This window comes from Podarcis raffonei, chromosome 1 (assembly GCF_027172205.1).
Source record: "Podarcis raffonei isolate rPodRaf1 chromosome 1, rPodRaf1.pri, whole genome shotgun sequence".
Lineage (NCBI taxonomy): Eukaryota > Metazoa > Chordata > Lepidosauria > Squamata > Lacertidae > Podarcis > Podarcis raffonei.
The window spans coordinates 73022989-73049614 of NC_070602.1; the positions used below are offsets into that span (position 1 = coordinate 73022989).

The window sequence follows — 26626 nt, forward strand, 5'->3', positions numbered from 1 at the left end:
CATTTGTCCTGTTTTGCTTGCACAACACTTACATGGTGATTAGACTGCATCCAGTCTTTGCTAAGCATTCATAGAATCCTAGAATTGTAGAGTTGGAAGGGTTGCCATATGTCCTCTTTTTCCAGGACATGTCCTCTTTTTCATGCGTCAGAGCAATCCATGGTTAAAATTAGAAGTCAGCAAATGTGTCCTCTTTTTTGCTCTTCAAAATATGGCAACCCTAGGATGGTCATCTAGTCCAATCCTCTGCAATGCAGGAATCTCAGCTAAAGCATCCATTACAGATGGTCATCCAACCTCTGCTTAAAATCCCCCAGTGAAGGAGAGTCCACAGCCTCCTGAGGGAGTCTGTTCCACTGTCATTCTGAGCCGTTTGTGGATTAATTATCCGACAACGAGGACACATTCTGCATTCACCCTAATTGCTTGCAAGGTGTTTACATGTGTTCCCGTTAGTCATTCCCCAAGGCGACATTTTTCCACCTTCGCCGCATCAAGCAGTTGGTCCCTTACTTTTCCCGCCCCGACCTGGCCACAGTGATCCATGCAACGGTCATCTCCAGGCTTGACTACTGTAATTCACTCTACGCGGGGCTGCCCTTGAAGCTGTCCCAAAAACTCCAGCGGGTACAGAATGCTGCAACGAGGCTCCTCACGGTGTCTCTGCCATGGGAGCATATTCACCCAGTGCTTTTCAAGCTGCACTGGCTCCCGGTGGAGTACAGGGTCAGATTTAAGGTGCTGCTTTTGACCTTTAAAGCCCTTCACGGCCTAGGACCCTCGTACCTACGGGACCGCCTCTCCTGGTATGCCCCACGGAGAGCCTCAAGGTCCGTAAATAACAACACCCTAGTGGTCCCAGGCCCTAAGGAAGTTAGATTGGCCTCAACCAGAGCCAGGGCCTTTTCAACTCTGGCTCCGGCCTGGTGGAACGCTCTGCCTCATGAGACCAGGGCCCTGCAGGATCTGATTTCTTTCCGCAGGGCCTGTAAGACAGAGTTGTTCCGCCTGGCCTTTGGCTTGGAGCCAATTTGATTCCCTCCCTCCCTCTCTTTCTTTTTTCTTTTCCTTCTCCTCCTGCGATGAGGCTACATTTTAATATTTTAATGTTCCATTATTTTAATGTTGTATTTTATTTTTGTTTTTAAGTTGTAATCATTCATCTTGTTTTTATTATTGCTTGTAAGCCACTCTGAGCCCGGCCTTGGCTGGGGAGGGCGGGGTATAAATAAAAAAATATTATTATTATTATTATTATTATTATTATTATTATTATTATTATTATGTTCATCCAACACTTTTCAATACATTTTCCCATCACTTTCCAAATGGCAAAACGTCTGCAGTTTAAAAAGAAAGCGGGTTAGTTGCACACAGGTGACAGAGCACTTTAATTCACCTTATATATGCAACCCTAAAGTTCCCATATGCCAGTGGTGGGGATCCTTTTTGTCTCCAAAATCCAGATAAAGGACCAGCTTAGGCTGCCCTTTGGAGCACAGTAGCTGTTGTTCAGGAAGTCCCAGTTGGTGCAAACAACTAGACTCCAGGGCTTGATCCAAACTTTGTTTAAATTGTTTCATGTGGCTGTCCATATGTATGTGCTGTTTTCCATTTAGACTTATAACACACGTCACACAGATTTACTACTGTAAACTTTCAAAACTTAGTGGCATGTGCTTTGCAAATGATTCCCATGTGGACCAGCTCCCCCTGCAGTTTGAATTCCAACATGGTCTAGCCCCAGTATGAACTGGGCCAAAGAGCATGAGCGATTTGGGAAACCAGATCTATCCTATCCTGCCTTGTGGAATAAATATTCCTTCTCTATCATGCCCTTCAGATTGGGGATAGGGGGCATTTTTCATAATAGAAAGAGACCATAATAATTATCTATGAAAAAGTTGGACTGTAGGCATTTTTAAAAAAACCTTAGTTGCATGAGCTCAAAGCAGTAAATCAAATATATGATCCTTGAGCAAAACACATAAATGAACTACCATGCTCCAAAGTATGAGATATTGACATAGAGGTCTCTTCACTTGACTTTTAAAGTGGAGTTGCAATATGTTGCTGTATGCCTTTATTTCAGATTTGGTTGATTCGAAGCCTTATTCATGACAGTTCTCTTCTGTGATAAAACTGAACGGAAGGCTAATTTTGCTAATGCAAGTGGGCATATTATTGAAAGATGGTAGAGATGTGGCTTGGCGCAAAGCCTGAAATCACTCTGTTTGATTAACATGCAACTGTAAAGCCTCTCAGTAAAGCTTCTCATGGTTTTTGGAGAGTCTTTCATGCCAGCCACACATTTTCAATCATAATTAATCTCTGGTTGTTTTTCATTTGTAGGACTGGCTTTAACAATGAATACAGTGGAACAATGCCTTGAAAATAATTGTGAGAACTGGCAAAAGTCTTTCTGCGTGCCAAGTGGTGAGGGGTTTCAGCCCCCCCAATTTTTCAAGGAGGGGGCTGTGCTCCCTCCAAATCCTGTGGCCCTGCCCCACCACCTCCTCCCCACCGATGTCACACAAGGAGGAGGAGGCCGAGCATGGAGCCCAGCTCCATTCTCCCCATTTTCCACCCAGTGCACGAGCGCTGGCATCACAGCAGCAGGATGCCCATGTGTCCTAGCCCAGTGTGCGAGTGCTTGTGCGCTAGGTGGAGGCGGGACGTGTCATGTGATGTGTAATGTGACACGTCATGTGATGCGCACCTGCAGTGTGGGGGGCAAGTCGGTGCCCTTTGATTGACTAATTCACACTTGTAGGATAAATTGACTAAATTTTCTTTTATCAGGTAACAGTCCTAATAATAACCAAAATCTAAAGTACCCTCAGCCAATTCTTCTTTCCTTGGGGTGTTTAAGCAGAGGCTGGGTGGGGATCTGTGAGGGATGCCCTACCAGCTTCCTGCATTCCTTTCCTGCTCTGAACTGTTGTTGGGCTCTGGGGCTTCCAATTATGTGAAACCTGTCTTGAGAGACTCCAAATGGCACTGCAGAGCCACACTACATTGCTTATGATCCTTGTATCCGGTGAGCAACCATATCTTACAAGGCTTCCAGCACCTTGAAACTCAGGCTACGTACACACAACATCTTATTCTAGAATCAGTGGAGACAGAGGACTTGGTTTTTTGATGTAGTTCCAATATGATCTAGATCCATTGTGTAGTGTTTGCCTCTGGAAGGTGCTTTTAGAGAAACTGCTAGCAGATTGGCTTTGTGTTACCCTGCAAGTTTTCCATTTGAAAACAGATGAAGGGGGTCCTGGCAATGGGGAGTGTAGCCACACCTGCCTAACCGCATTCTGGTGGGTGTATACCAAAATTGTAATCACCACTTCCTTCTTCATTCACCTGGGGCATGTGCATGGAGGAAAAAGGTGTGGATGACTTAAGTCAAGGATTTGCAAATGCATGTTAAGTAAGCATACCTACCCTTGCGGACAGCAGGATCTAGAATCAATCAAGATTGAGAGTTGCTTGTTAAGGAGGAGCAAGAACGTTTCTGGGTTGAGAAAAAGCTACCATTTTCATGCTACAGACAGATTAGCGTGTATGCAGTCTAAGACATTGTAACCATCTGTGTCTTTCAGCTTTAATGAGTCAGCTCTGGAGAACCACCACCTAGAGAACGATGCTTTCTCAGACAAATCTGAAAGGGACAATATAGAAGAGTCTGAGAACGAGATGCATGAGAACAGCCGGAAGACAAACGAAAGTGAGAGCGATCAGTCCGAACTCCACGGGGAGTCGTCCCAGGAAAAGAAAGGGACCACCTACTTGGAGCAGAACTATGAAGAATTTGGAGAGGTAACCATTTTAACATCTATCTATCTACCCACACACACAGTTTGTTATCCATCCTTCCACTGCATTTTTCGCCTTATGATAGAAGAATCTTTCCTTCATCCCATTTCTTTTATTCTGTTGTGAAGAGCTGAGTCGCACTGACAAAGTCATTTGCCAGAGACAGCAGGAGGGCAATTGCCCCTCCAATAATCTGTTTTCCAGGACAATTTAACATGCCTTATTCCAATGAGAAGTGTAAAATGTGTTGGTTTTTCCTTCATATCATGAACAAAATGAGCTGCTTGTGAGCTGTAATAGGCCAATGGACTTACATTAAATGGCTTACTAGTAGAACCACAACATTTTTTCTCACCCAATTTAATAACCTCAGGGCACATGCTCATGCCCGATTAGAGGAAACTTTGTTAACCTTATATGATTTGTTACTTTTTTTGTTGTGGGAAATCTAGAGTCAGCCGTGGAACTTAAATGGAATATGAAAAAGGAGAACTTGGATTGTATCATTATAGTGTTTGCCATTGTGCCATTGTATTCAGTGATGCTTACTCCCTTGTAAGACCTTTGTTCATCCCACTCTTTTCAATGCCTTTCCCTGTCACTTTCCAAACCACAAAAAATCTGATTTATTTTTTTATTTATTGTGCTAGGGCAGCAGAGCTCTTTAAACCACATCAAAGGCACAAACCTAAAGCTCTGGTATGCAACTGAATTCCGCCTGCAAAATTCTAAAAGTCTGGAGGCACACTAACATAGGGTATCCCTCTGTAAACAGTTAAAAATGTAATTTTTTTCTTTATTCCTGTTGTTGGGAGAACTTGCTTTTCAATCCTTTGTGATATATATGTGTGAGGCCAAGATATATGCCCCTGCAAAGTTGGCAAATACATCTGATGAAAGCACTGACAGATCAATACACATCATAGCTTATAGCACCACTGCAATAGCTTTTCGTCTAACAGTTTCCATTATCTAAGGTGGATCAAGCTTAGGGATGTTGTTTGTCTGGGGCGCAAGACAGATTGTAACTAATAGAAATCGATAGAGAGGAAAAAGGTTCGTTGCTCCGCTCACAGGCTTTCTTTTTATCAAACTCCGCTCTGCGGCAAGTGGCATGGTGCTAAGTTCCCATTGTGGGTTTGCTCTAGGGAGCCATGCTCTGCAGGTCAATACTGGAGCATAAATGATGCCCAAGGTAGGGAAATGCAGCAGGCACAAGTTTCGCCTTGTATCTGTAGTCTCAGTCATCTTGGGTTTTGTTTCTCAGAAAATAAAGCAGGGTGGGGAGGTTGTACAGTTAAGTTTTTGGAATATCCAAGGCCATGTAATGACTTCAGAGCTTAGGGATTCCCTGATTCACCTCAAGTCACCTTGTTAATGGCACAAGCCAACTCCTTGTGAAGTGATCCAATTCCCCAGAAGCTTGATTGGTGGGTTCTTCGTTTGCACAGCCTACTTTCTCACAGACCCAAACTATTCCATTTTTTTTACAGGGAGAATTATGGGGAATGTTGAGGCGGAGCTTGGTTAGCAAGTGCCTTTCCCACTACCACCTTACAGTATTAGTTAAAAGCAGCTTAAAAGCAACATCCAAGTGCTAGATTAGCTTCTTACAGTTTTCTTTGCCATTAAAAGTTTAGAAGTTGGGCCCCAACGTCAATAAAACATTCTTTCTCCCACGTTGTTGAGAGGAAAACGCTGAGGTTGCTTCAGGAGGTGCATAAATCAGCCTGTTAAAGGGGTTTGTATCTGCATTAATTCTCTCTGGGTGTGCTTAGCCTTGTTGAATTGCACACAACGATGACCTGGTTCACACATAGCACTATGTCAAACCATGGCTTAGCATGAACATGCAAGCTCTCAGAGATGAAGTCATGGCTTCTTGGCTTCTCCTCCAGTTGTTCTTCCACAGCTGTGCTGAGTCAGGCTTAACCTGTACTCCAGACCTAGGCTTGTGGTTTATCTCTCTTCAAACAAACCATGAGCTGTAACCAAAGTTCATCCTATGCTTCACAGCTCCTAGTTTGGCTAGGAGAGATAAACCACAAGCCCTGGTTGGGACGACATGCTAAGCCAAACCTGCTTAGCTCAGTGTAGCAACAGAAGGAGCAGAGGAGGAGGAGCATGTCCTCTCTGGCAGCCAGCATGATTACTTATTCATCCTGAGCTATGGTCTGGCTTACTGTTTAATGTGTGAACAAGATCAGAGAGTGCAACTAAACAGGAAGTAGATACATGGTGCAAATAGGACTTCCTGACTTGATCTACAGTTTAGACATGCCTTCACAATATGAATTTCTCTTTCTAACCAACCAGTATCTACTGATGTTTTTAATTGTTTTATGGACATTTATAGATCATTTTTTAAATTATATTTTATATGCTGTATGCTGCCTTGATATATACTTTATGAAAGTGGAGATTACAAATATTGAAACAACAAAATGGAGCATCAGCAAGCTGAAGGGTTTTTCCCCACCCTCTTCTCTTTAGACGGGTGAATGCTCTCAAACAGAAACTGTGTCCGATGAAAACAAGAGCTTGATGTGGATCATCCTGAAGCAGCTGAGGCCTGGCATGGACTTGTCCCGCGTCGTTCTGCCCACCTTCATCTTGGAGCCGCGCTCCTTCCTCAACAAGCTTTCCGATTATTACTACCACGCCGACCTACTTTCCCAGTAAGCAGCGCTTGCTGGCTTTTTGATGATGCAGTGCGCAGATGTGCACCCATGTGCCAGGAGTATTAGTCTGGCTGCAGCTGGGATGTTTGTGTGCTTGAAAGGGCTCCCTGATAATACGTGAGGCTCTCGGAGTTAATCGGCTGGTGCCGTAAATCAGGACAGGAATCCATTTCGGTGACCTTTAGACATCAACAGTTTATGGGAGCTGTGAGGAAAGCAAAGAAGAAGAAAAATGAGAGGTGTACTGATATGCTTTCTGCTGCACTCAGCCTTGCCAGTGTGTAATTGGCAATAACTGCATACCCAACCTATTGATAGGTTAAGGTTTGTGGAAAAAGGAGAGCAAGCATATAGGGAAGATGAATTCTGGAGCATTTTTAAAGCAGCAATAACATGTACAGTAGAAAAAAAATGAACCTAGATGCTTTTGGAGGTATAATTAGGGGCATTATTATGCAGGCCTTTAGGTTTGGCAGACTAGGACTGCTCTCCTCTGTGCACTTTTCTGGGAATACTTTCCACTAAATACAGTGGAGCTTACTTTTCAGTAAACATACATAGGATCTTGTGCAGTAGGAAACCTTTCCCCCCTCCTATAAAGTGAGGCAGGATCTAAATTAGGATATTTTAATGTGCAGTCTTCATGAGCTGGTTTGCAAGGGGTGGGATAAACTTAAATGCTCTTTTCAGATTTCCAGCTAGCTTTTGGTGTTGATTTTAAGAGTCAGGTGGGTAAAACATTTCAGAACACTTGCTATGGAATCTACAGTTAAATATCACTGAGTTTTGTCAGTCTCACTGTCTCCACAATTTTTATTCAGATGAATGGAGAACGGACACTTAATTTTCTCCATAAGTGGCTACAGTGTTAGAACTGTGGTGCTATAGGCTGTCTGGTTGTCTCAAGTGGCTTATATGACTGTAGATTTCTCCATAGCCCTGCATTTTTAATGGAGTAGCTCATGTAAAGCACCACTCTTACATTTTACTTTTACATTTTATGTCATTGATTTGTTCTAGTATTTCAAAAATTTAAACCTCTTTGGGTGCCTTGGGGGAAAAGTTGGCATATAAGTGCAATAACTAAATACCCATAATCATGTGAAATTATACAGTAGCCATGAGCTAAGCTACCCAGCCAGAGTAAGATTTAAGATCAGGTGAAGACTCTTAGATGAAGTATTCGGACAGTTCCATTCAGTTTAAGCTTCTTAGTATAAGTACAAGTTAAGTTAGCAAGGGAGGCTTGAAAGGGATAGTGAAGGGTTTCCACATTGTGCTGCTGTTGGTTCTATTTGTATCTGATGTGATTTCATGTGTCTGTAAAACCACCTAGGGCAAACAGATCAGCTAATTACTCTTCTCCTATAGAGCTGCTCTTGAAGAAGACCCATATTGTCGAATCAAGCAAGTATTGAGATGGTACCTATCGGGCTTTTATAAGAAGCCAAAGGTAAGATTATGCTTAACTCATACTCCAAGTATGCTATAGAACCCCTATTTATATTGGGTTCAGGATAAACTAGATACATAATTCTCCCAGCTAAAAGCTAGCATTGCAAGCCCACAATTTTTCCAGAATATTTTGTGGTCAAGGATAAACAGAATGACTAATGTTGGTTAAATAGTTATTGGGTGATATCCAACATTAGTAATAGTCAGGGTACAAATATTGAAATCAATGAACTTAAGTTACCCTGAGTATAACTATTGTTGGATATCACTCTTTAAATATAGGGGACTTCTCTTACAATCCTTCTGGAGATAGAGCAGATTTTTTTTTTAAAAAAATGAAAAAGTAAGCTTCTCCCACCAAAAACCTTCCCAGCTTACTTAAGAGAACTCACAGGCTCAGGCTTTGAGCATCGGGACATTTTATTAATTAGTTAATTAAATTTGTATACCACCCTGCATCCACAGATCTTGGTGGTTCACAACATAAAAATTCAACTGAAAGCACAAAATACATGATAAAAACAAGAACAAAAAACACACACACAAACCGACACCCCACTCCTTCCCACAAACACATTTAAAAGGGGTATAAGATGTTAATCAGCCCAAGGCCTGGTTGAAGAAGAACATTTTCATCTGGTGCCTAAAGGTGTACAAAGGAGGCGCCAGACAAACCTCCCTGGGGAGCACTCCACAAATGGGGAGCCACTGTAGAAAAGGCCTGTTCTTGTGTTGCCGCTCTCCAGACCTCTTGTGGAGGAGGCTTCAGAAGATGATCTCAGGGTCCGGTAGGTTCATATGGAGAGAGGTGGTTCTTGAGGTACTGTATTGCATAATGGTGCTTGGTGAGGTTGGTGAGGGGGGGGGCAGGAAGCATGTGGTATTTCTGCTTCCTGTTCCATCTGCAGATTTTGTCTCAACTTAAAATTACTTTTTTTGTGTTGCTCAAATAGGAACTCCAGTTCTTAATTCTTAATTTCTTAGTAATTTCTCCTGGAAGTAAATAGCAATTGTCCATGAAGTTTGAGAACCTCTTTCAAATCCAGCAGCTATTGCTCCTCAGTTCTCATTCTAAGACACTTCATTTTGTTTCTAGTGTTTTTCTTTTAGGAAATATCCCTGCTTTTCTTGTCGCCAGCTGAATGTTTCCATCTTTAAACAGTTTGGTAGCCCAGCTGATAGTTCCATGGTTGTGGTTGGTTTTGTAATTAGATGGGCCTTAGAAATTATGACTTTCTCTTTTTCTTTTTTCTTCTTCTTTTTTCTTTTTTTAAAAAATCCAAAACAAAAGACAAAATAGGAATTAAGAAAATTTCAAAACTGATTAAGAGCTGAGCTTAATTTGACTTCACTGAAGTCTCAAAAATTGGCACATAGTTCTCAGACTTGGTCATTGTCCAGCGATGGTATCATCACTGGTATAATTTACCAGTAATGAAATATATTTGAGCTGCCCTCAGTGTAATTGCAGGGGAAACAAAAGAAGATAGAGGACTTGCCTGCCAAGTGTCATGTTATCTTAATTGAGCAAAGCAAGGTACTTTAGCAGCATGAGGTGTTTCCCCAAGGGAAGGAAATTTCCCTGGAAATGCAGGGAGTTGATAGCACAAGACTTAATTATTGCAAACATTTCCCAATATCGACACAGGGAGTGGGTACTCAACTATTTCATAGAATCATAGAATTGTGGAGTTGGAAGGGACTCAAAGAGTCATCTAGTCTAACTCCATATAATGCAGGAATTACTCTATTGATTATTTGGGCAGAAATGGCAATGGTTTGGCATGCAGCCTCAAAAACTTTCTATACTCCTGCCTATAATTCTTCCTCTTTGGCACAGTGCAGTGAAAAAAGCCCAAATGTGCGCTAGCCCTAGGTGGAGATTGGCAAGAACAACCAGCCAGTTCAAGTGGAGCTTGAGTAGATGTTGTGATGTGGATCCATATCTCCATCTGCATCAGCTGCATCAGAAACCTATTACACAGGATTGGATCCAGACGAAGTTAGTTGAACTTGGGTCTCACTGATAGCAGCATGAAAAGTTTGTCATGACGAAGTCATATCCCACTGATCTTAGAGGGAGTTCATTTCAACTAATATAAAAACTATTGTTGTTGTATTGTTTATGTTTGAAAACAAATATGTATATGTATATGAACATTAAATTCTAACCCACAGATTGGGACAGTGTTCTATAATAATGTATTCTGTTTAATGCCTCTCTTCCAGGGAATAAAAAAGCCATACAATCCCATTTTGGGAGAGACCTTTCGTTGCTGTTGGTTTCATCCACAGACAAACAGTCACACATTTTACATAGCCGAACAGGTAAATCTGAGCAATTACATGCACCAAATTAAAACTGAACATTTTGGTCTATGTAGCACCATCTAAACTGAACCCAATGTGTACATATTGTGTGTATTGTAATTACAATACAGATGTAATTTTGTCTTCCCTTCCATTACAGGTTTCTCATCATCCTCCTGTATCAGCCTTTCATGTCAGTAACAGGAAGGATGGTTTCTGTATAAATGGCAGCATTCTAGCCAAATCTAAGTTTTATGGTAAGACATCAGAGTCAAACAGCTATTTATAGTAGGAAAGAGTTTACCCCACAGTCACTTTTCTCATACCAACTTTGGACTCCTCTTTGGACCAGTTTATTCAGCATTCATCCTGCTTTGCTTGCACAAAGTTTACACAGAGGTTGAAGTATGTCTTGTCTATATTGAGCATTAATTCTAATTTGTTTACAGGATTGTTATAAACAATGAGCATTCATCCTGATTTGCTTGTGGGCTATTTACACGTCTTTCCATTAAGCATTTGTTCATCCCACACTTTTCAAAACATTTCCCCATCACTTTCCTAACTGCAGATAGTCTGGGTCTGGGGTTTTTAGTTATGTGAACTAGAAGGTGGTATTCAATATTGCGCTAAGGAGAAGGTTTTGCCAGCGCAAGCATTTCTGTTTTCTGTAAATACTTACGATCAAGGAAGTTCTTAAGAGATGGTCCACTGAATCATATTGGCTTCTCTTTGTCCTGCTGTGTATTTGTAAGAGGAGCAGTCATGACATATACATCTGCACTCTTTTACCTGCAGGTAATTCACTTTCGGCATTGCTGGATGGACAAGCAAAACTTACCTTTCTAAGCAGCGGGGAGGAGTACATCATTACTATGCCATACGCACACTGCAAAGGTGGGATATTGCTGGGGCTCTGGAGTAGGGGGAATTGTGGGCCTCCTTCCCTTTCCAGGCGGGGTTATTTTTCTTCCTTTTTAAAAAAGAGACATATATCACCAAACATAGGGATTTATAACCATAACACCTTAACATCAGGTCAGGCACTGCAAGATCATGGATCAACTTTTTTTAAAGAAAGATGAACAGGATGTATCCAAGGCTGCCATACCACTTGCACAACAGACTTCTTTTTGCACTGTGGAACTTCCCTCTCCTTCCTCCTGCAGCCCTCTGTGCACCATCAGAATCTGCTCCAGAGGGTTTGAGGGGAGGACACTCTGGAGCATATTGGAGTGGTGGGGACACAGGGAGAGAGGAAGAAGAAGTCCTCAGCAACTCAGAGGAGCCCACCAACTGGAAACAGAGACTGAGCTAGCTGTAATCACCTGCTGCATCTCATAGGTGATGAAAGTGAATACAGATGAGGGATTTTAATGGCAGGTCATAAATCTGCAACGCAAAGATCTGGTTACAGTGATCAGATGAAGATAAGCACCGTTTATCGTAAGCTGCACAGCCCATTCTAATGCATTTTTACACCGAAGGAAAACCAGTAGGGCTATTTTTCTCTGGCATTGTGTGAACTTCAGACTTGCTCTGCTTGCAAATGCTAATCTTCAATTCATTTCAGATGAAGCCAATGCTTGCAAAGTTTAACTTAAGCTGCAGAGCCCAATCCAATGCTTGTTTACGCAGATGTTTTTTTGGGGGGGGGATTTACTTGCGCCCTCCTTGCTCCTGCTGAGTCAGGTGTTGTTGCTGCTGCCGCCCAGTTGTATAGCCACAAGCATCAGCACTCTCCCCTCCTGCTGCTTCCAGAAACTGGTATTCACAAGCAGACTGCCTCTAGCAGTGGAGGTAGAACACAGCTCTCATGGCTAGTAGCTTTTGATAGTGTCCTCCATGAATTTGCCTAGTTATGCTTTTAAATCCATCCAAGTTGCTGAACATCACCATTATTCCCCCTCCTGCTCCCCGGTTGGTGCCAGAGTCAGCCTGAGAGTAGCAGGAGACCAAATGTAGAGTCCAGGGAGGGGAGAGTGCTGTGGTGCTCAGATCCTGCTTGTGGGTTTCCCACAGGCATCTAGTTGGCCCCTGTGAGAACGGGCTTCTGAACCAGAAGGGCTTTCAGCCTGATTCAGGAGGGCTCTTCTTATTAGTGTTGGTGGATTCCACCTTAAAGTCCTTGACTTCCACTCAAGAATCGTATTAAATGAATATGTCGCAGGGGCTCAGGATCCAAGCTCTTACTTCCACTTGCTTGAGATGCAAAATAAATCTGAAAAAAATAATTATCATGGAGATCCCTTGCCTCTTCGTCCAACTCAAATGAGAGCCATGCTGTGCTCCTCCCTCATCAATGTTGTCCAATGGTATGGAGGCAACGGGCTAAAATGGGACCCTGGTTTGGGTGAAAAGAGATCCCTGGTCAGAGCCAGGGTTGGGCAGGGCAGTTCAGCTGACCTGTATCCACCCACCTATCCAGTAGTCAGCTGTGATTGTTATGGGTGGTATTCCATGTTGTTCTCTGCATCTCAGATTTTACCCTTTTTCTGTTTTTTATGGAGTGTGCTGATTAACACAACAAGGTGAGGCTGTTTCAGGTTAATGTTATATAACCATTTTTTTGTAAATAAAAAAGGAAAAAAGAGGATTATTTTATACAGAGCTCAGTCAATGTGGACAACAGCTTTCAGCAACTTATATGGTCTCTGTGCCCCTGATATCCTGTTAACAGTTTTGTTTCTTCTCTGTTTCTAGGGATTCTATATGGTACCATGACAATGGAGCTTGGGGGGAAAGTTACCATTGATTGTGAGAAAAGCAATCATCGGGCAGAACTGGAATTCAAATTAAAGGTGACCATCTTTGTCTTGCATTTTGAACTTGACTCCAGCCCGCCAGTTCCACATTTCCCTCCCCACTTTTGCAGGTTTCCTTCCTCATTCTGCAATTTCAAGTGACAGGGCTAGGCTTGCAAGTCATCCCAGATTCTGTACAATGATCATGCACTTATTAATAATTAAGTTAATGTTAAAGTGAGGATGGAGTAATAACCACACTTGCTGTTATTGGACATAAATATATATTAAGGTTCACTTGATTTTTTTGCTGTGTGCAGGGATCTAAAGGGGCAGCCAATGGATTATAGTATTGGTAAATACTGGGGAATGTTAACTAAACAAGAACATAAGCAGCAACAGAGGTTCATCTTGGACATATCTTATAAGGAGAGTAGAAAGCCGATTTTCAAAAATTGTTTTAAAAACAATTGGCTAAAGAAATAAAAGATCATGCAGAACATATGTAAAGGGGAGATGGGGAAGCTGTGAATAAAATCTGAGACAGTCCTAAGGGGCAACAGCATCCTAATAGTGCTCCAAGTTTCTTTAAGGCTCAATAGTTCAATAGTTGCTGACATTGTCATCAAGTGCCCATCTCTAAGTAGCAGTTGCCCCACATTGGTGCACGTAAGCATAGTGTGTAAACTGAACTTTTCTGACTGTGCGCTAAATAATGTTATCTGATGGCTTGGCCATGAGGCCAGTTGAGCACTTCCACCATGCAGCCAGGTGACATACGTGCCCATTTGACCCACATCTGGGCACATAACAATAATTTTATGAACTGCTCTTTCACGGGCAGTTCCAGAAATCCAGACAAGTTCAGCTTGAGCCTTGGATCCTGGCGGATCTCTGTGTTCTTGGCTGGCCTCCAGCTTCCCCACCCCCCCACCCCCGTGGGCTGAATTGTATTTTTCTTCCTCTCTCTTCCCAAAGCCATTCTTTGGTGGCAGCACAAGCATTAATCAAATCTCGGGGAAGATTAAATCAGGAGAAGAAGTGCTGGCGAGTCTCGATGGACACTGGGTAAGAAATCGTAATCTTCTTTGCTGACAGTTTTAAAAAATGTCTGTGTGGAGTGCAGGAGAGGACGAGGGCCAGCTGGGAATAGGGTTGCATTTCCAAACTGCTTTGAAACAGAGCTTGATTTTGAAGCAAGCAGCTCTCGGGTGAAACAGATGCAACAGACAGTTTTATTTGCTCAGACATAAATCTTGCTGTACAGGTTGCCTCGAAAGGCTCCAATTCTGATAGCTTACCTTGATTTCAATCTAGCAAACAGAGCATGAGTCAAAGCCGGCGAGGCTAGTAAATAAAGTTCTACCAAACTGGAAGCATCTGGAGCGACATTGGACACTTGGCTGGTAGGGTAGATTCAGAAGGCAGCTGCCCACATTTCCTCTTAATTAGGGGGAGGCAATGTGTTGCTTTCTAGATGCCAGCAAGGACAGAGGTTAGGGATTATGGGAGCTGTAGTCCAAACAGCCTCCAGAGGGCACTCTGTTAGCTACCCAGATTGCTGCGGCCTGCACATGAAGCCTGGCTGACAGTTCTGTGACCTACAGAAGTCGTGTGTATGTGTAGGAGAGCCTTCTCTTTTGTGATGCCAGTAATAATGCTGATTAATGTTCTCCCCATTGGGATCAGATGGGACTAACCATGAGGGGCTTCAACTGACAACTGAAGACATACCAGTTTACTCAGACACCCTTACCTTTATCTTTTTAATTGCTGTGGCGATATTTAACTACGGATGATGATGGTGTTGGAGAATAACATTTGAAGCAAATCTCCATGACTTGGGGTATAACTATGAAAACATTCACATCCAGGACCTGGCTTTGATAGCAGACTAGCATCAGGAATCATTAGCTTCGGAACATGTCATATTGTATTATCTTGCTACACATGTCATAAATAAATTCCCTGTACCAAGCTGTGTAAATTATCCTTCTGGTTCATCCTCTGGGGGCAGTTGCAGAAACCAAAGCCCATCACCTATTCAGCCTCAAAGCAGCGGAGTTGAATTGGTGGTTAATTTTCAGAATAAACTAACAGAGGACAAAGATGAAATGCTGGTGGCGTTTGGATCATTAACGGACAGGGGACCAGGAATGTCATGCTAACAACTGCAGCCTGCCCTTTCTGCACTGGTGTGTTTCCTGCTTCTCTGGGTGGTTTGTGGCTGGTTCTGTTGAGGTTTTCTCCCATGACAAGGACAGGGGGGAGGTCAGGTAATGAAGAGGTGAGGGCTCAGTTTTAAACAACTCAAGGCACAAGCAGAGGAAGAAAAAGAAGAAGCAGCTCACAGGCCACAGAGAATCTAGACAAGTCCCAGGGTGAAAAAACCTGGGTGTCCCCAGTCCTAGCCTTCTAGGGAAGCCTGCTATGATTTTATTAATTGTAACATTTGCTATATAAATAATAGAAATGCCATTAGTAGAGGTAACTCACATCTCACACTTATTCCACTTACGTGATCACAGCTTTGCATGCGGAGGATGTGAATAAATAAATAAATGGAGAGCAGAAGAAACCCACTTTCCATTTATTTATTTCCCCACCTGTGCAAAGCTGCAATTTTGGGCAAGGGAAATGCTTACTAGGCTTTGGGACGGAGGAGGGAGGACTCTAGGACCCTGCTGGAACCCTCCCACCTCCTTCCCAAAGCCAGACAAGCAGCCCTCTGCCCTGCAGGGAACCTGGTTCCAGAGGTCCTGGCTTTAAGTGTTTTTGTGTAAACCCCAGACACTTTGCCTTATGTAAGATGTGAATTACCTATAAACGAAACAAACTGACTGCATGATTCCTGAGGTGTATGAGTCTTTGCAGAACAACCACAAAAGCTAGATTCTTGCCTCAAAGAGCTTACAATCTAGCGTTCCTGCATGGAGAAGATAGCAAAGTGAGGGGAAGGAAAGGATGAAGGGAAGAATGATGTATCAGAAGAGTACTGATGGCTTCCTTTCCTTTCACTTAGATATTGCTAAACCTGTGTTGAACACCTCTGCTGACTACTTTATGCCAGCACTAAATTCTTCTTCATTTTTCAGGATGGAGAGGTTTATATAAATGACCTGAAAAATGGCAGCACAGATATTTTCTGGAATCCAACCAGTGAGGTCCGAAAGCAGAGACTGAAGCGTCACATTGTGCTATTTGAAGAGCAAACAGAGTTTGAATCTGAGAGGTAATGCAGGCAGATTGTTCCGAGAGAGAAATATAGGCAACATGCACTTGCTCTCTTTCACGCGCTCTCTCACACACAGTGTATCCCCTCCCCCCACAGCACAGCTGGGATCTTATTTAAATTTAACAATGGACTGCTATGAGCACCCACCTCTGCTGTATTAAAAACATGCCTGGAGCCCCTGAACTCCATGACTGCCCTGGCCTTACTACAGACATTTATACTTGATTCCTTGTTTGTTTCTCAGGCTCTGGCAGCACGTAACCAGTGCAATCAGCAAAGGAGACCAGAACAAGGCAACACAAGAAAAGTTTGTGTTGGAAGAGGAGCAGAGGAATGCAGCGCGGGAGCGGAAGGACAATGGGACAGAGTGGAAGCCTCTGCTCTTCTGGCATGATCCTGCCACGAACGAATGGCACTACAAATATGAAGAGTGAGTGCTCTTGAGTGGAGTGTGGTGGCTAAAAGGGGTCTGTGTCCAGGTACACACATTGTAACAGGTGGACTTAGAGCACATCTGTGCCACACTGGTGGAGCAAGCTTGTTTTCTGCTGCTCTAGAGGGTAGGACCCAAATCAGTGGATTCCATTTACACGGAAGGATATTCTGGCTAAATGTTAGGAAGAATTTACTGATGGTAAGAGCTGTTTGACAGTGAAATGGACTCCCTTGGAAGCTGGTTAAGCAGAGGTTGGGTGGCCATCTGCCAGGGATGCTTTAGCTGCAATTCCTACATTGCAAGGGGTTGGACTATAGGACTCTTCAAACTCTAGAATTCTATGATTCTGTGGTATGATAAATCTTATATCTGCACCCAGGGCTATGCAGAGGGGGGCAGGCAGTTGGGTTGATTTGTCCCAGGCCTTGGAGGGCTAAGTTGGTTGAGGGCCTCCGCTAAGCACTGGCTGTTTTTTCTGTTTGAGTTTATAACTTTATTCTAACAAGACTCATGCTCCAGGCCTCAGAGAAGCTCCAGCATGTTCCAGTGACTCTGAGAAACTGAGCACCAATTTCTATTTTTTTCCATGCAGTCACTAAAGCAATTGTCTTTTAGCTGTATGGAAAATATGGCCATGTGGCCTGCCTTCCAGGGTTGTTGGGAAGGTAAAAATAAAGACTGTACAATGTTGGAGGGTCACAGGCTCCCCCGTCCCACCAGGTTTACAGTGACTACTTTTGTTGTTGTTTTTGGCCACACAGTCCTTCTGTGTTACAGCTGAAGCATTTTGGTGGGGCAAAATAGGAAGACATTGAATGTGCATATCTGCTCTATGCAATGTTGAAAGTGTTCTTGTACATTTGGTGTGTATTGCTACTAGTAAACAGTGGCTTTTCTTTCTTATAAATTTCTTCTTCATTTTCAAAGTTTGCGGCCCTGGGACCCTTTGAATGACATTGCCCAGTACGAGAAGGATGGCATACTTCAGACCATGCAGAGGCACTTATCCAATCGAATGTCAACTCACAAAAACATGTGCAACAGCAACCAAGTTGCACGGCACAAGGTAACTGGCCATCTCCCCAAGAAAGTCCACATTTTCAGTGATGCTTGGGCAGATGTACTCTCCATCTGCAGAATCCTGGTGAACTGAATAACATCTTGCTATCCCAGTGTCACTTTACCCTGAGCAAACCCTGAGTCAGATTTGGGACAAAGTGATCCCACTTAGGAATACACAGGTCCAGTGATTTGCTTAAAAACTACAACTACTATCTGATTTGCTGGATTTTGATCAGCAAATATTTTGTGTGGCTTGTCCTGGTGGAATTTTTGGCACAAATTAAAAAAGAAACGTTTTGCAATTTCACTAGTGCATTTAGAATTATCATCAGAGTTGGTGGGCATTAAACTAAATGTATAAATGGGATGTGAGATGCCTTAGCCATCCAGCAGGTCACTGAATAGGGGACTGGGCTTTTGAGACCTGGATTCAAATTCCAAATAAACTACTTGACTGGCCTTAGGCATTTTATAGCCCTCAGTTCTTTATCTGTGTGATGGGGTGAAACTGGAAATGATAGACACACACCTCTACCTTGTGAGGCACAAAAGGATGAGGACTGTGCTTTCTTCTCTGACCCATATGAATATCCTAGGTTGTACATTGAAGCTTATGATTATAAGCTGCAAGGACTTGTGGAGAGGGGGAAGAAACAATGAGGGAAGCAATGCCCTTTCACTTTTATTCCCAGTTCCTTTTAATAGCAAACGCAGGTGGTGAGTGCCAACAAAAAGAAACAAAAAATGTAGAAACAAGACGGCAGTATCGACACCAATACACCAAGAAACACACACACACAAATTTAAGTGGCTAAAAATAATTAAGAACTCATTGTGGAGTGAACATGCTCAGTAGCCATGAAATGTTTATTGTCTGTTGGAAAAGAGGGGAAGGTTGGGAATGGAGTATTATGGGGGAGGCACAACTGGCTGCCTGGCGCTTTGAAGAAGAGTACCCTTATTAGACGCGGGTGGGACGCGGGTGGCGCTGTGGGTTAAACCACAGAGCCTAGGACTTGCCGATCAGAAGGTCGGCGGTTCGAATCCCCATGACGGGGTGAGCTCCCGTCCCTACTCCTGCCAACCTAGCAGTTTGAAAGCACGTCAAAGTGCAAGTAGATAAATAGGTACCGCTCCGGCGGGAAGGTAAACGGCGTTTCCGTGTGCTTCTCTGGTTCGCCAGAAGCAGCTTAGTCATGCTGGCCACATGACCTGGAAGCTGTACGCCGGCTCCCTTGGCCAATAAAGCGAGATGAGCGCTACAACCCCTGAGTCGGTCACGACTGGACCTAATGGTCAGGGGTCCCTTTACCTTTACCTTTACCCTTATTAGAAGATGAGATTATATTGTAACATTTTGTTGCAGCTACCATTTGCAATGCTCTAGTTTAGGTTTTAAAACCCTCCCCCCCGAACTGTAGTGTTATGGGGAGGGGAGCTTTAGGAGCCTTGAACCTGAGAAAATTTATTTCAGATCATCCTCCTTTTATTCCACAGAAACCAGTATGATTACTTAGGGATAAGAGGGCTGAGGATTTCAGCCTAAGATTAAACCCTTGAGATGATGGATTCTATAAATTGCATCCTTTCACTTCAGAAGTCTATTTTTGCTAGGCAGTTAAATTGGTATATCTCATAAATAATGGTAGTCAGAACAGGAATAAGAATAATGGGATTTTTTGTTTGTACTCTTCAGAGGTCTGCAAATGATTGTAGACGGCGTAAAGCCGGCGATCAACCGTCCAGCAACAGTCAGAACACTGAAAGTAGCTGTTCAACACCGGAGTCTGTACAGGAACTTTCAGATGATGACAGTAAGTATCTTGCAGGGTTCTGATACTGTGCGCGCACTCTCTCCATCCATATCCTGTGTTAAGTCCTATTGTCATCCCTTGATAACATAATCCTTTTGCACAGTGATGGAAAACGCTCAGATATAGAGACTGATCTTAGGGACAAGTTACATATTTTTATTAGAAGACCAGCAATTTAATATTTGAATTATTTGAGAACGCTCAGGTGGGTGCCATCTGGACCCGGCAATTTACCAGTTTTTAGTTTGTCTACCAGGCCTAGAACTTCATGTCTCATCACCACTATCTTCCTCAAACTCCCTTCTTGCAAAAGTTAGTTCAGGCACTGTGATCTGCCATGTGTCTTCCGCAGTGAAGACAGGTAGAAAGAATTGATTCACTTTCTCCTTATCCTCCTTTATCATGCCTTCGACTCCCTTCTCATCCAAGGATATACCGATTCCCTAGATGGTTTCCTGCTACTAATATATTTAAAGAACTTCTTGTTGTTGGTCTTCATGCTTTTAGCAATGTGGTCCTAAAAATCTTTTTTAGCATCCCTTACTTTCTGCTTGCACTTTGTGTTGCCAAAGTTTGGGTTCATTTTAGTTTTCTTCATTCACACAGGACTTCCATTTTATTTTATTCTATTTATGAATTTCCTTCCATTAAATATGTTAAAGTGATTTTACACCAAAGAAATAATTAAAACTGTTCCATGTGTAAAAACAATTCCATATATACAAGCAATTAAAAACAATTGCACATGTAAAAACCAATTTCTACCCAGCAATACTCAAAATGTGCATTCTTCCTGAATCTCTTTTTCAGAGCTGATTCATGTACTAGTTTTGCCAGGTTTTTGCAGATACATGCATTGCCTTCATGGGAAAGGCACATGGCTGGGTCCAACAAAGCCATTACATGTGTGGAATGTCTTCCATTTGTGCAACAGAACTTCTCTTTCACCTGCTAACCCTCTAGAGCAGATTTAAGAGGTGCAGTGTGGGAGTAGAGTGAAGGAAAATCCTGTTGCCTGAGCGGAAGTCACTGGATTCTACCCTGAAAGTGTAAGAGGAATTTTTTTTCACAGATCTGTAAAGTCTGCAGTATTAGCATATTAGCTTAATGAATCCAGAAGCAAGTCAAACTGATGAACTGCAGCTTCAAAATTACCTTTCCCCCATGTATGTTAGGGGTGATTCTCCCTGGGAGGAGGAAAGAAAACTTCAGAACATGGGGGGGGGGGGGAGATGCCCCCGTTTTCCAAACACATGTGAAATCCAGCTGTCATCTTTTCACCACAGGCTTCGAAAGTCCGGGTGCTCAGTGTGGGAAAGAAACCGACCCTTTGAAAGAAATTCACACTGCTGTCTTATCCCTCCAGAGAGCCCAACAGGAGATACACAGGTATGGAATTTCTTTTCTTTTTTAAAAAATACATTGATCTTCAAATAACCACCACAGTGTTAAGGTCTCGTTATTACATGGAATTTGGGATAGAGAGGAGAAAGGTTACCTTGGGCCAGGTGCCTGGGCCAAATGTGAATACTACCAAGCATGAACACAAACATGACAATAATGACCTTTGACCCATGTGGAAGGTACAGCCAATAAACTAGACAAGGATTGGCTTCCTTCAAATCCTGCTGTTTTCTATCACAAACCTGAAGACATTGCATATATCCACATTTTAAAAAGTGTCTTATTTCTATCTTTTGGTGAGGCAGATGCTCAGGACTGATCTTTCTCTTCTGAGGTTGGGGGGGGGAGGGTAAGCTGAAAACTAATCTTAAGTCTCTTCTGCTTTTAAAAAGATAAAAGGAAACAGCGCCAATGATGTTGCATAAAAGAACTTTTCAAATTCAAATCTTGGCTTAAATTGCAGCTGCCCACTGACAAGAAGGCATTTCTTCTTCTCTTAACTTCCAAAGGGTTTCCACTCCTGTGTGAAGTTCAAGCATGATTTAGCAGTTCAGTTCCTGCAAAGCTCTCCCCGCTCCACGTAGCCACAAAAAAATATTTTTAAAAAGGAAATGAGTAAATAAACCTTATTGTATTTCATTGCGATCAGTTTTCTGGTGCAAGTGTAAGGAGACCTGCAGGTGCAGCATTTCCTAACAGTCGGCTGCCAGTAGGAAAGAACAGCTGCAGTATTTTCTTTACATATAATTTTGTCAAGGGAGGTTTGTCAGAACCACTCCCCAGTTCATACCCAGGTAGGAGAGTTAAAGACACAACCATGGAATATGTCTGAGTACGCGTCAAGCTGACAAGGTTAAGTCAACAACCTTTGGTCAGTACAGTAAACAGATGCCAGTGCTCTTTAATACCTCAAATAAACAATTAATATTTGACATCTAAATCAACAATAAAACTTTCCATGATTTCTCTTTCTAAATTAGGCAAGATGTTTATGCTAGTCCTAAATTTCAGGCCTGCAGTACTTTCTTGCTTTTTGAAGCCTAAGGTTTTGGGCTGCAGGAGGCAAATCCTCCGTTTCCCTTCACAGGTTTATCAAGAAGAAATATGTGGGGCCAGAATATTTACCAGGCATGTCAGGCACTGAATTTTAACTTGATCCTGAGTTTTGGCACTGTCTGATCTGTGAGCGCAAATGCAGTGTCTGGTTTTGAGTAACGATGGATTGGCGGCTGTTGTTCTTTCTTTCAGAAACCTCACTGCTCTGAACAAAAAGTCGCTCTACAGGAGGGCCTCATCGGAAAACCTCTTCCTGGACTCTCGCTGTTGGTTTCTTCTGTGCATCTTTCTAACATGTCAGCTCTTCATTAATTATGTGTTCAAATAGAAAGCACTGCATTTGGCAGCAATAACAAGTGACCAGCTGCAGGAATGGGGAGACTTAATTGCAAGGAGCCCACTGAGGCACCAAGCACTTTAATACCTACGCAGTCGGGGGCAAGAGGAAGCGAGAACAAGGTTAACCAGGGAGCCTGCAGAGTTTTGTTCTTCAGATTAATGTCATTGCCTTTTTACATGTACATCTACAAGGACCTCTTTACCTGTATGGGCCTTAACGCTAAAGCCAAATGTAGCTTTAATTGTGCAATTTTGTTTTCTATGTTTTGTCATTTTCTGAGACAACTAAGATTTACCAGCCAGTATTTGGTGCCCCCTTTAACACTTCTACACATCTACTTGGTTTTATAAAACGATTCCTAGTGTCTTGTTTTATAGCTCTTCTGTGGGTGGGGGAAGGGCGTTTTGCCATCCATCAAGATGCCTTTTGATAAATTTCCCATATGGAAGGGAATGTTAGGCACCCATGTGAAAATTGAACCAACTTGGGTTATCGATAGCACAGCTTCTCCTTGGGTCTTCTAATCAGTGCTCTCACATGCCAAATCCCTACAAACAGCACATCTCACTCCATCCCACCAAGATTGTAAATATACACAATTTCTTAAATCCTGCCCTTCTAAGAAATATGAGGCCACAACCAATGAGGCCCCAGAGAGTCAGACATGCCTGTTTATGATTTGATTTAATATATATATATGTTTTTACATTGATTAAAACATACACACACACACAAGCATTGTATAAAGGAATGCCTCCGAAATGTACCATTATTCCATGATGGGTGGAAGAAGATGGGTGTAGAAGCACTTCTGTATATAGGTAATTTCATATGTCACAAATTCACTACAGTTCTGGGGTTCACTGGGCTTATTTTGTGATGCGGGAGACATTTTGTCCATTGATGAATACAGGGTAGTTATGTGAGCAGGTGCAAGCAATTGCTCCTGCAGTTTTCTGAAGTGATCACTTGCAACAGTTGGCTCATCTTCCTTGTGCTTTACATCAAGGGACAACTGTTTCTGAGTATCATAGAGAGACCTCCTTTCCTGTATAGGACTGATCCTGTGATTGTGAGAAGGCACCCTGCGTACATTGTTTGCTCTTAGGTACATTTAAAGGTTAAAGGTCAGGAATAGTAAGGGTTTGCCACTGCATCCTCCAAATCTGTTGATAGTCTTCCTATTTTTACACCATTTTTAAAAGATTTGCAATATTTTATGTAGACTTGCAGCCAGTACTAAGCCTTTTTTTCTGGCCTGAAATAGTTCCAAGTGGTAAGTACTGCTATATATATATATATAAAGATATTATATATATAAATATATATATACAGCCTTAAAATATTTAGTGGTGGTGCCAGTCTGGGCTAACTTTCAATGTAAATGTTTCCAGATTTTTAACTACATTCCTTGTGATGTTCCCCGTTAGGGGAAAACTTGTTTGTGCTTGATACATTGAAATAAATTACACAACTTTCACTTATCACCTCTTTGTGGCTGGATCATTATTGTTCTGGGGACTTTTGTACATGTTCTGCTGCTCACATCACTTGTGTATTAAGGTGGGAGTTTTCAGAACAAGTAGGTGTATACTGTAGGATATAATGCATATGATCTCCGTTAAGAGATGGTGGCGTCACATTATGCACTAAAATTTAAGTTGTAATTACAGCTTATTTTTATTTGGGAAATTTACCAGCAATTTTTGTAAGTGGCTGTTTCTCTGTTCCATATACATTTGAAAAGCAATTGACTTTGAGTGACAATCTGGTTGTTTCATGTTAATGTTTCTGGCAGAGAGACGGTTTAACTAACGAGGTGTCAGATAATGCATTTTTCTTTTCTTTTCTAGCTTAGTGAGGCATGTATCAGGAAGTTTGGTCATTATCTGGCCTGTCAATGAATTACTGCTATTCTCACACACTATTGGCATACTGAGGCACAATCCTAACCATGTCTGTTTAAAAGGCCAATTAAATTCAATTGGCCTTACTCCCCAATACGTCTTCATAGTGTTGGAGAATCAGTGGGAATAGCTGGATGACTATGTGAGTCAGGTCCTTTGTGAATATATTTTCTGAAAACCTACTGCAAGTGTATGGAATCTGATGATGCTGTTTGACACAAAACTACCATGAACACCAGCCAGCATGGCCAATGGTCAGGGATGATGGGAGTTGTAGTTCAGTGACATCTGGAGGGCCACAGGTTCCCTAGCTGTTTTACTGTGTCGTAGCTCTCATTATAGCTCAGTTAGTAGAGCATGAGACTCTTAAAATGAGGGTCTTGGGTTTGAGCCCCATGTTGGGCTACAGATGATTACATTGCAGGGAGTTGGCACTCAGGGTCCCTTATGATAATGGAGAACATGTTGCCTTAATCTCCAGTTAAGTGAGGAGCTGAGCAATTATTATTGATCCATAGCAATTCAGAAATCTGGGGAAGTAGCGTGTTCACAAACAACTTTTAGGATAGCTGAAAGTTGCTGAAAGACTGAATTGTAACAGAACTATAGATCAGAACATCTACTAGATCTTAACTTAGAACTACAGGGCATCATTGAACAATTGGCTTTAAGAACAGCAGCATGGATTACACACAGATGCCTTGAACCTATGGGAGGATAGAGCAGTAATACATGACACTTGGGATGAAACATTGCCTTGACCTACTTCTTCATGATGACCTCAACTTTTTTTCTTAAAAATAAAAATAAGTCTTTGTAAAGTTTTTAGAGTATATCAACTCAAAATAAAAATGCAAGGGTCAAAGAATTTAAAGTAAATGTGAGCTCCTAGAAATTGTCTAAAATGACTGCACTCCAGTTGTTGTGGCAAGTATCAGAACACAGTAATTCTTTCCGTTGTTTCACTGGAGTAGTTTGAATCACTGCTAGGACATCTAGTGGTAGTTTACAGATTTGTATTATACAAGTCAGGGTTGGGAAACTTCAACTGAGGGGGCAAAATGTGGCCCTCCAGGCCTCACTGACTCTGAATGGTCTACCTGACAGCAGACATGACAATATTCAGAACACCCCCAATTTAAACCCTTCCTGTTATCTAATGTGCCATTTTAAGTTTCATTTCCTTACATTATATCCCAACTTTTCCCATTATGGAAGCCAAGATTGTATACATATTGATCATCGAGGTCTCCTAGCCAGTGACTGGATCCAGACTTACAAGGTGATGCCTTCATGTGCCATCAGGCCATACTCGTATTATTTGGGAGTAGTTCTACAAATCTTACACATGCATGACAAACTGGCATCCTAATTCCCAAAACACGGTGCTTTGTGTCATGGTGATGCTTGTGTGTTGCAAGATTGCTCTCTTGGGTCTTCTGTGCATGTGTAGCTGTTGTACAAGCATGGCTGTGCAGATTCAAGACCAGCTCCCACACGAAGTTTTCCATGGGGTAGGAAAGGGGGGGTGAGTAAGAGGATGATACTGAGCTAGTTCTTTAATCCAAAGAGCCAGGGCCTAAAGTGATTGCTTATGGGCTGTACTTCAACTTGGATTCCACACTGCCAACTGCTGTGTTGTCTTACTGGGGTGCCACTTTTAAATGATGAATATATGTATTTGCTGCCTTGAGCACTATTCTGTTGGAAAGGTTGGATGTATTTATTAAAGAGATAAATATACCGTATTTTCCCGTGTATAAGACTAGGGTTTTCCCTAAAAAATAATGTCAAAAATTAGGGGGCGTCTTATACTCTGGGCCATCTCCCCCCATTTTCTTAAATCTGAGTCCCCCAAAATAGGGGGGGTCTTATAGATGAGAAAATACAGTGTATATAATCTAAAACCAGGTACTGTACTATGATTGGGATGACAGTGGAATTCAAATCAAAGGTGTTTCTTCCTTCCACTACAATTCTATTATTCTATGGCTTAGGATCCCTATATCCAAGGACAGCCTTTTCCAACAAACCTCAGAGCAGTAGCACCCCTCCCCCCTTGGATGCTGTCCCTGAAAGGCTAACCTGGTGCCAACTTTGTCATCATTTCAGCACCGGACAAGGACAATTTTGTTTTCCTGGGCACCATGGGCGTAGCCAGGATGGGGGGCAGGCCTTTTGTTTGGGGGGCAGGACCTCAGTTTGCTATATATTTTTATTGGTTTTTGGGGGCAGCTGCCCCTCTCTGACCCCCCCCCTTGGCTACACCCATGCTGGGTAGTTGGATGTTTGTCTTATATGTTTTTAATATGCTTACACATTTTTTCTTAAAAATCAATTTGGGGCTTCTTTTTTTGTAGAAAGTG

The 26626-nt window shown here is 42.4% G+C and overlaps 1 protein-coding gene across 3 annotated transcripts in view; it reads left to right on the forward strand.

Moving 5' to 3' along the window:
* Window positions 1-23837, forward strand: part of OSBPL5 (oxysterol binding protein like 5) — a 168094-nt gene extending 144257 nt beyond the window's left edge. For all 3 annotated transcript variants that reach the window (XM_053393507.1, XM_053393514.1, XM_053393498.1), the window contains exons 9-22: window positions 3603-3819; window positions 6310-6494; window positions 7869-7950; window positions 10182-10280; window positions 10423-10519; window positions 11061-11159; window positions 12966-13063; window positions 13985-14074; window positions 16102-16238; window positions 16486-16671; window positions 17605-17743; window positions 19436-19553; window positions 20840-20942; window positions 22206-23837. In XM_053393507.1, coding sequence (XP_053249482.1) covers window positions 3603-3819; window positions 6310-6494; window positions 7869-7950; window positions 10182-10280; window positions 10423-10519; window positions 11061-11159; window positions 12966-13063; window positions 13985-14074; window positions 16102-16238; window positions 16486-16671; window positions 17605-17743; window positions 19436-19553; window positions 20840-20942; window positions 22206-22341 — 1786 coding nt within the window. In that variant the 3' untranslated portion in view covers window positions 22342-23837. The remainder of the gene's footprint in view (window positions 1-3602; window positions 3820-6309; window positions 6495-7868; window positions 7951-10181; window positions 10281-10422; window positions 10520-11060; window positions 11160-12965; window positions 13064-13984; window positions 14075-16101; window positions 16239-16485; window positions 16672-17604; window positions 17744-19435; window positions 19554-20839; window positions 20943-22205) is intronic.
* Window positions 23838-26626: the final 2789 nt, after the last annotated feature.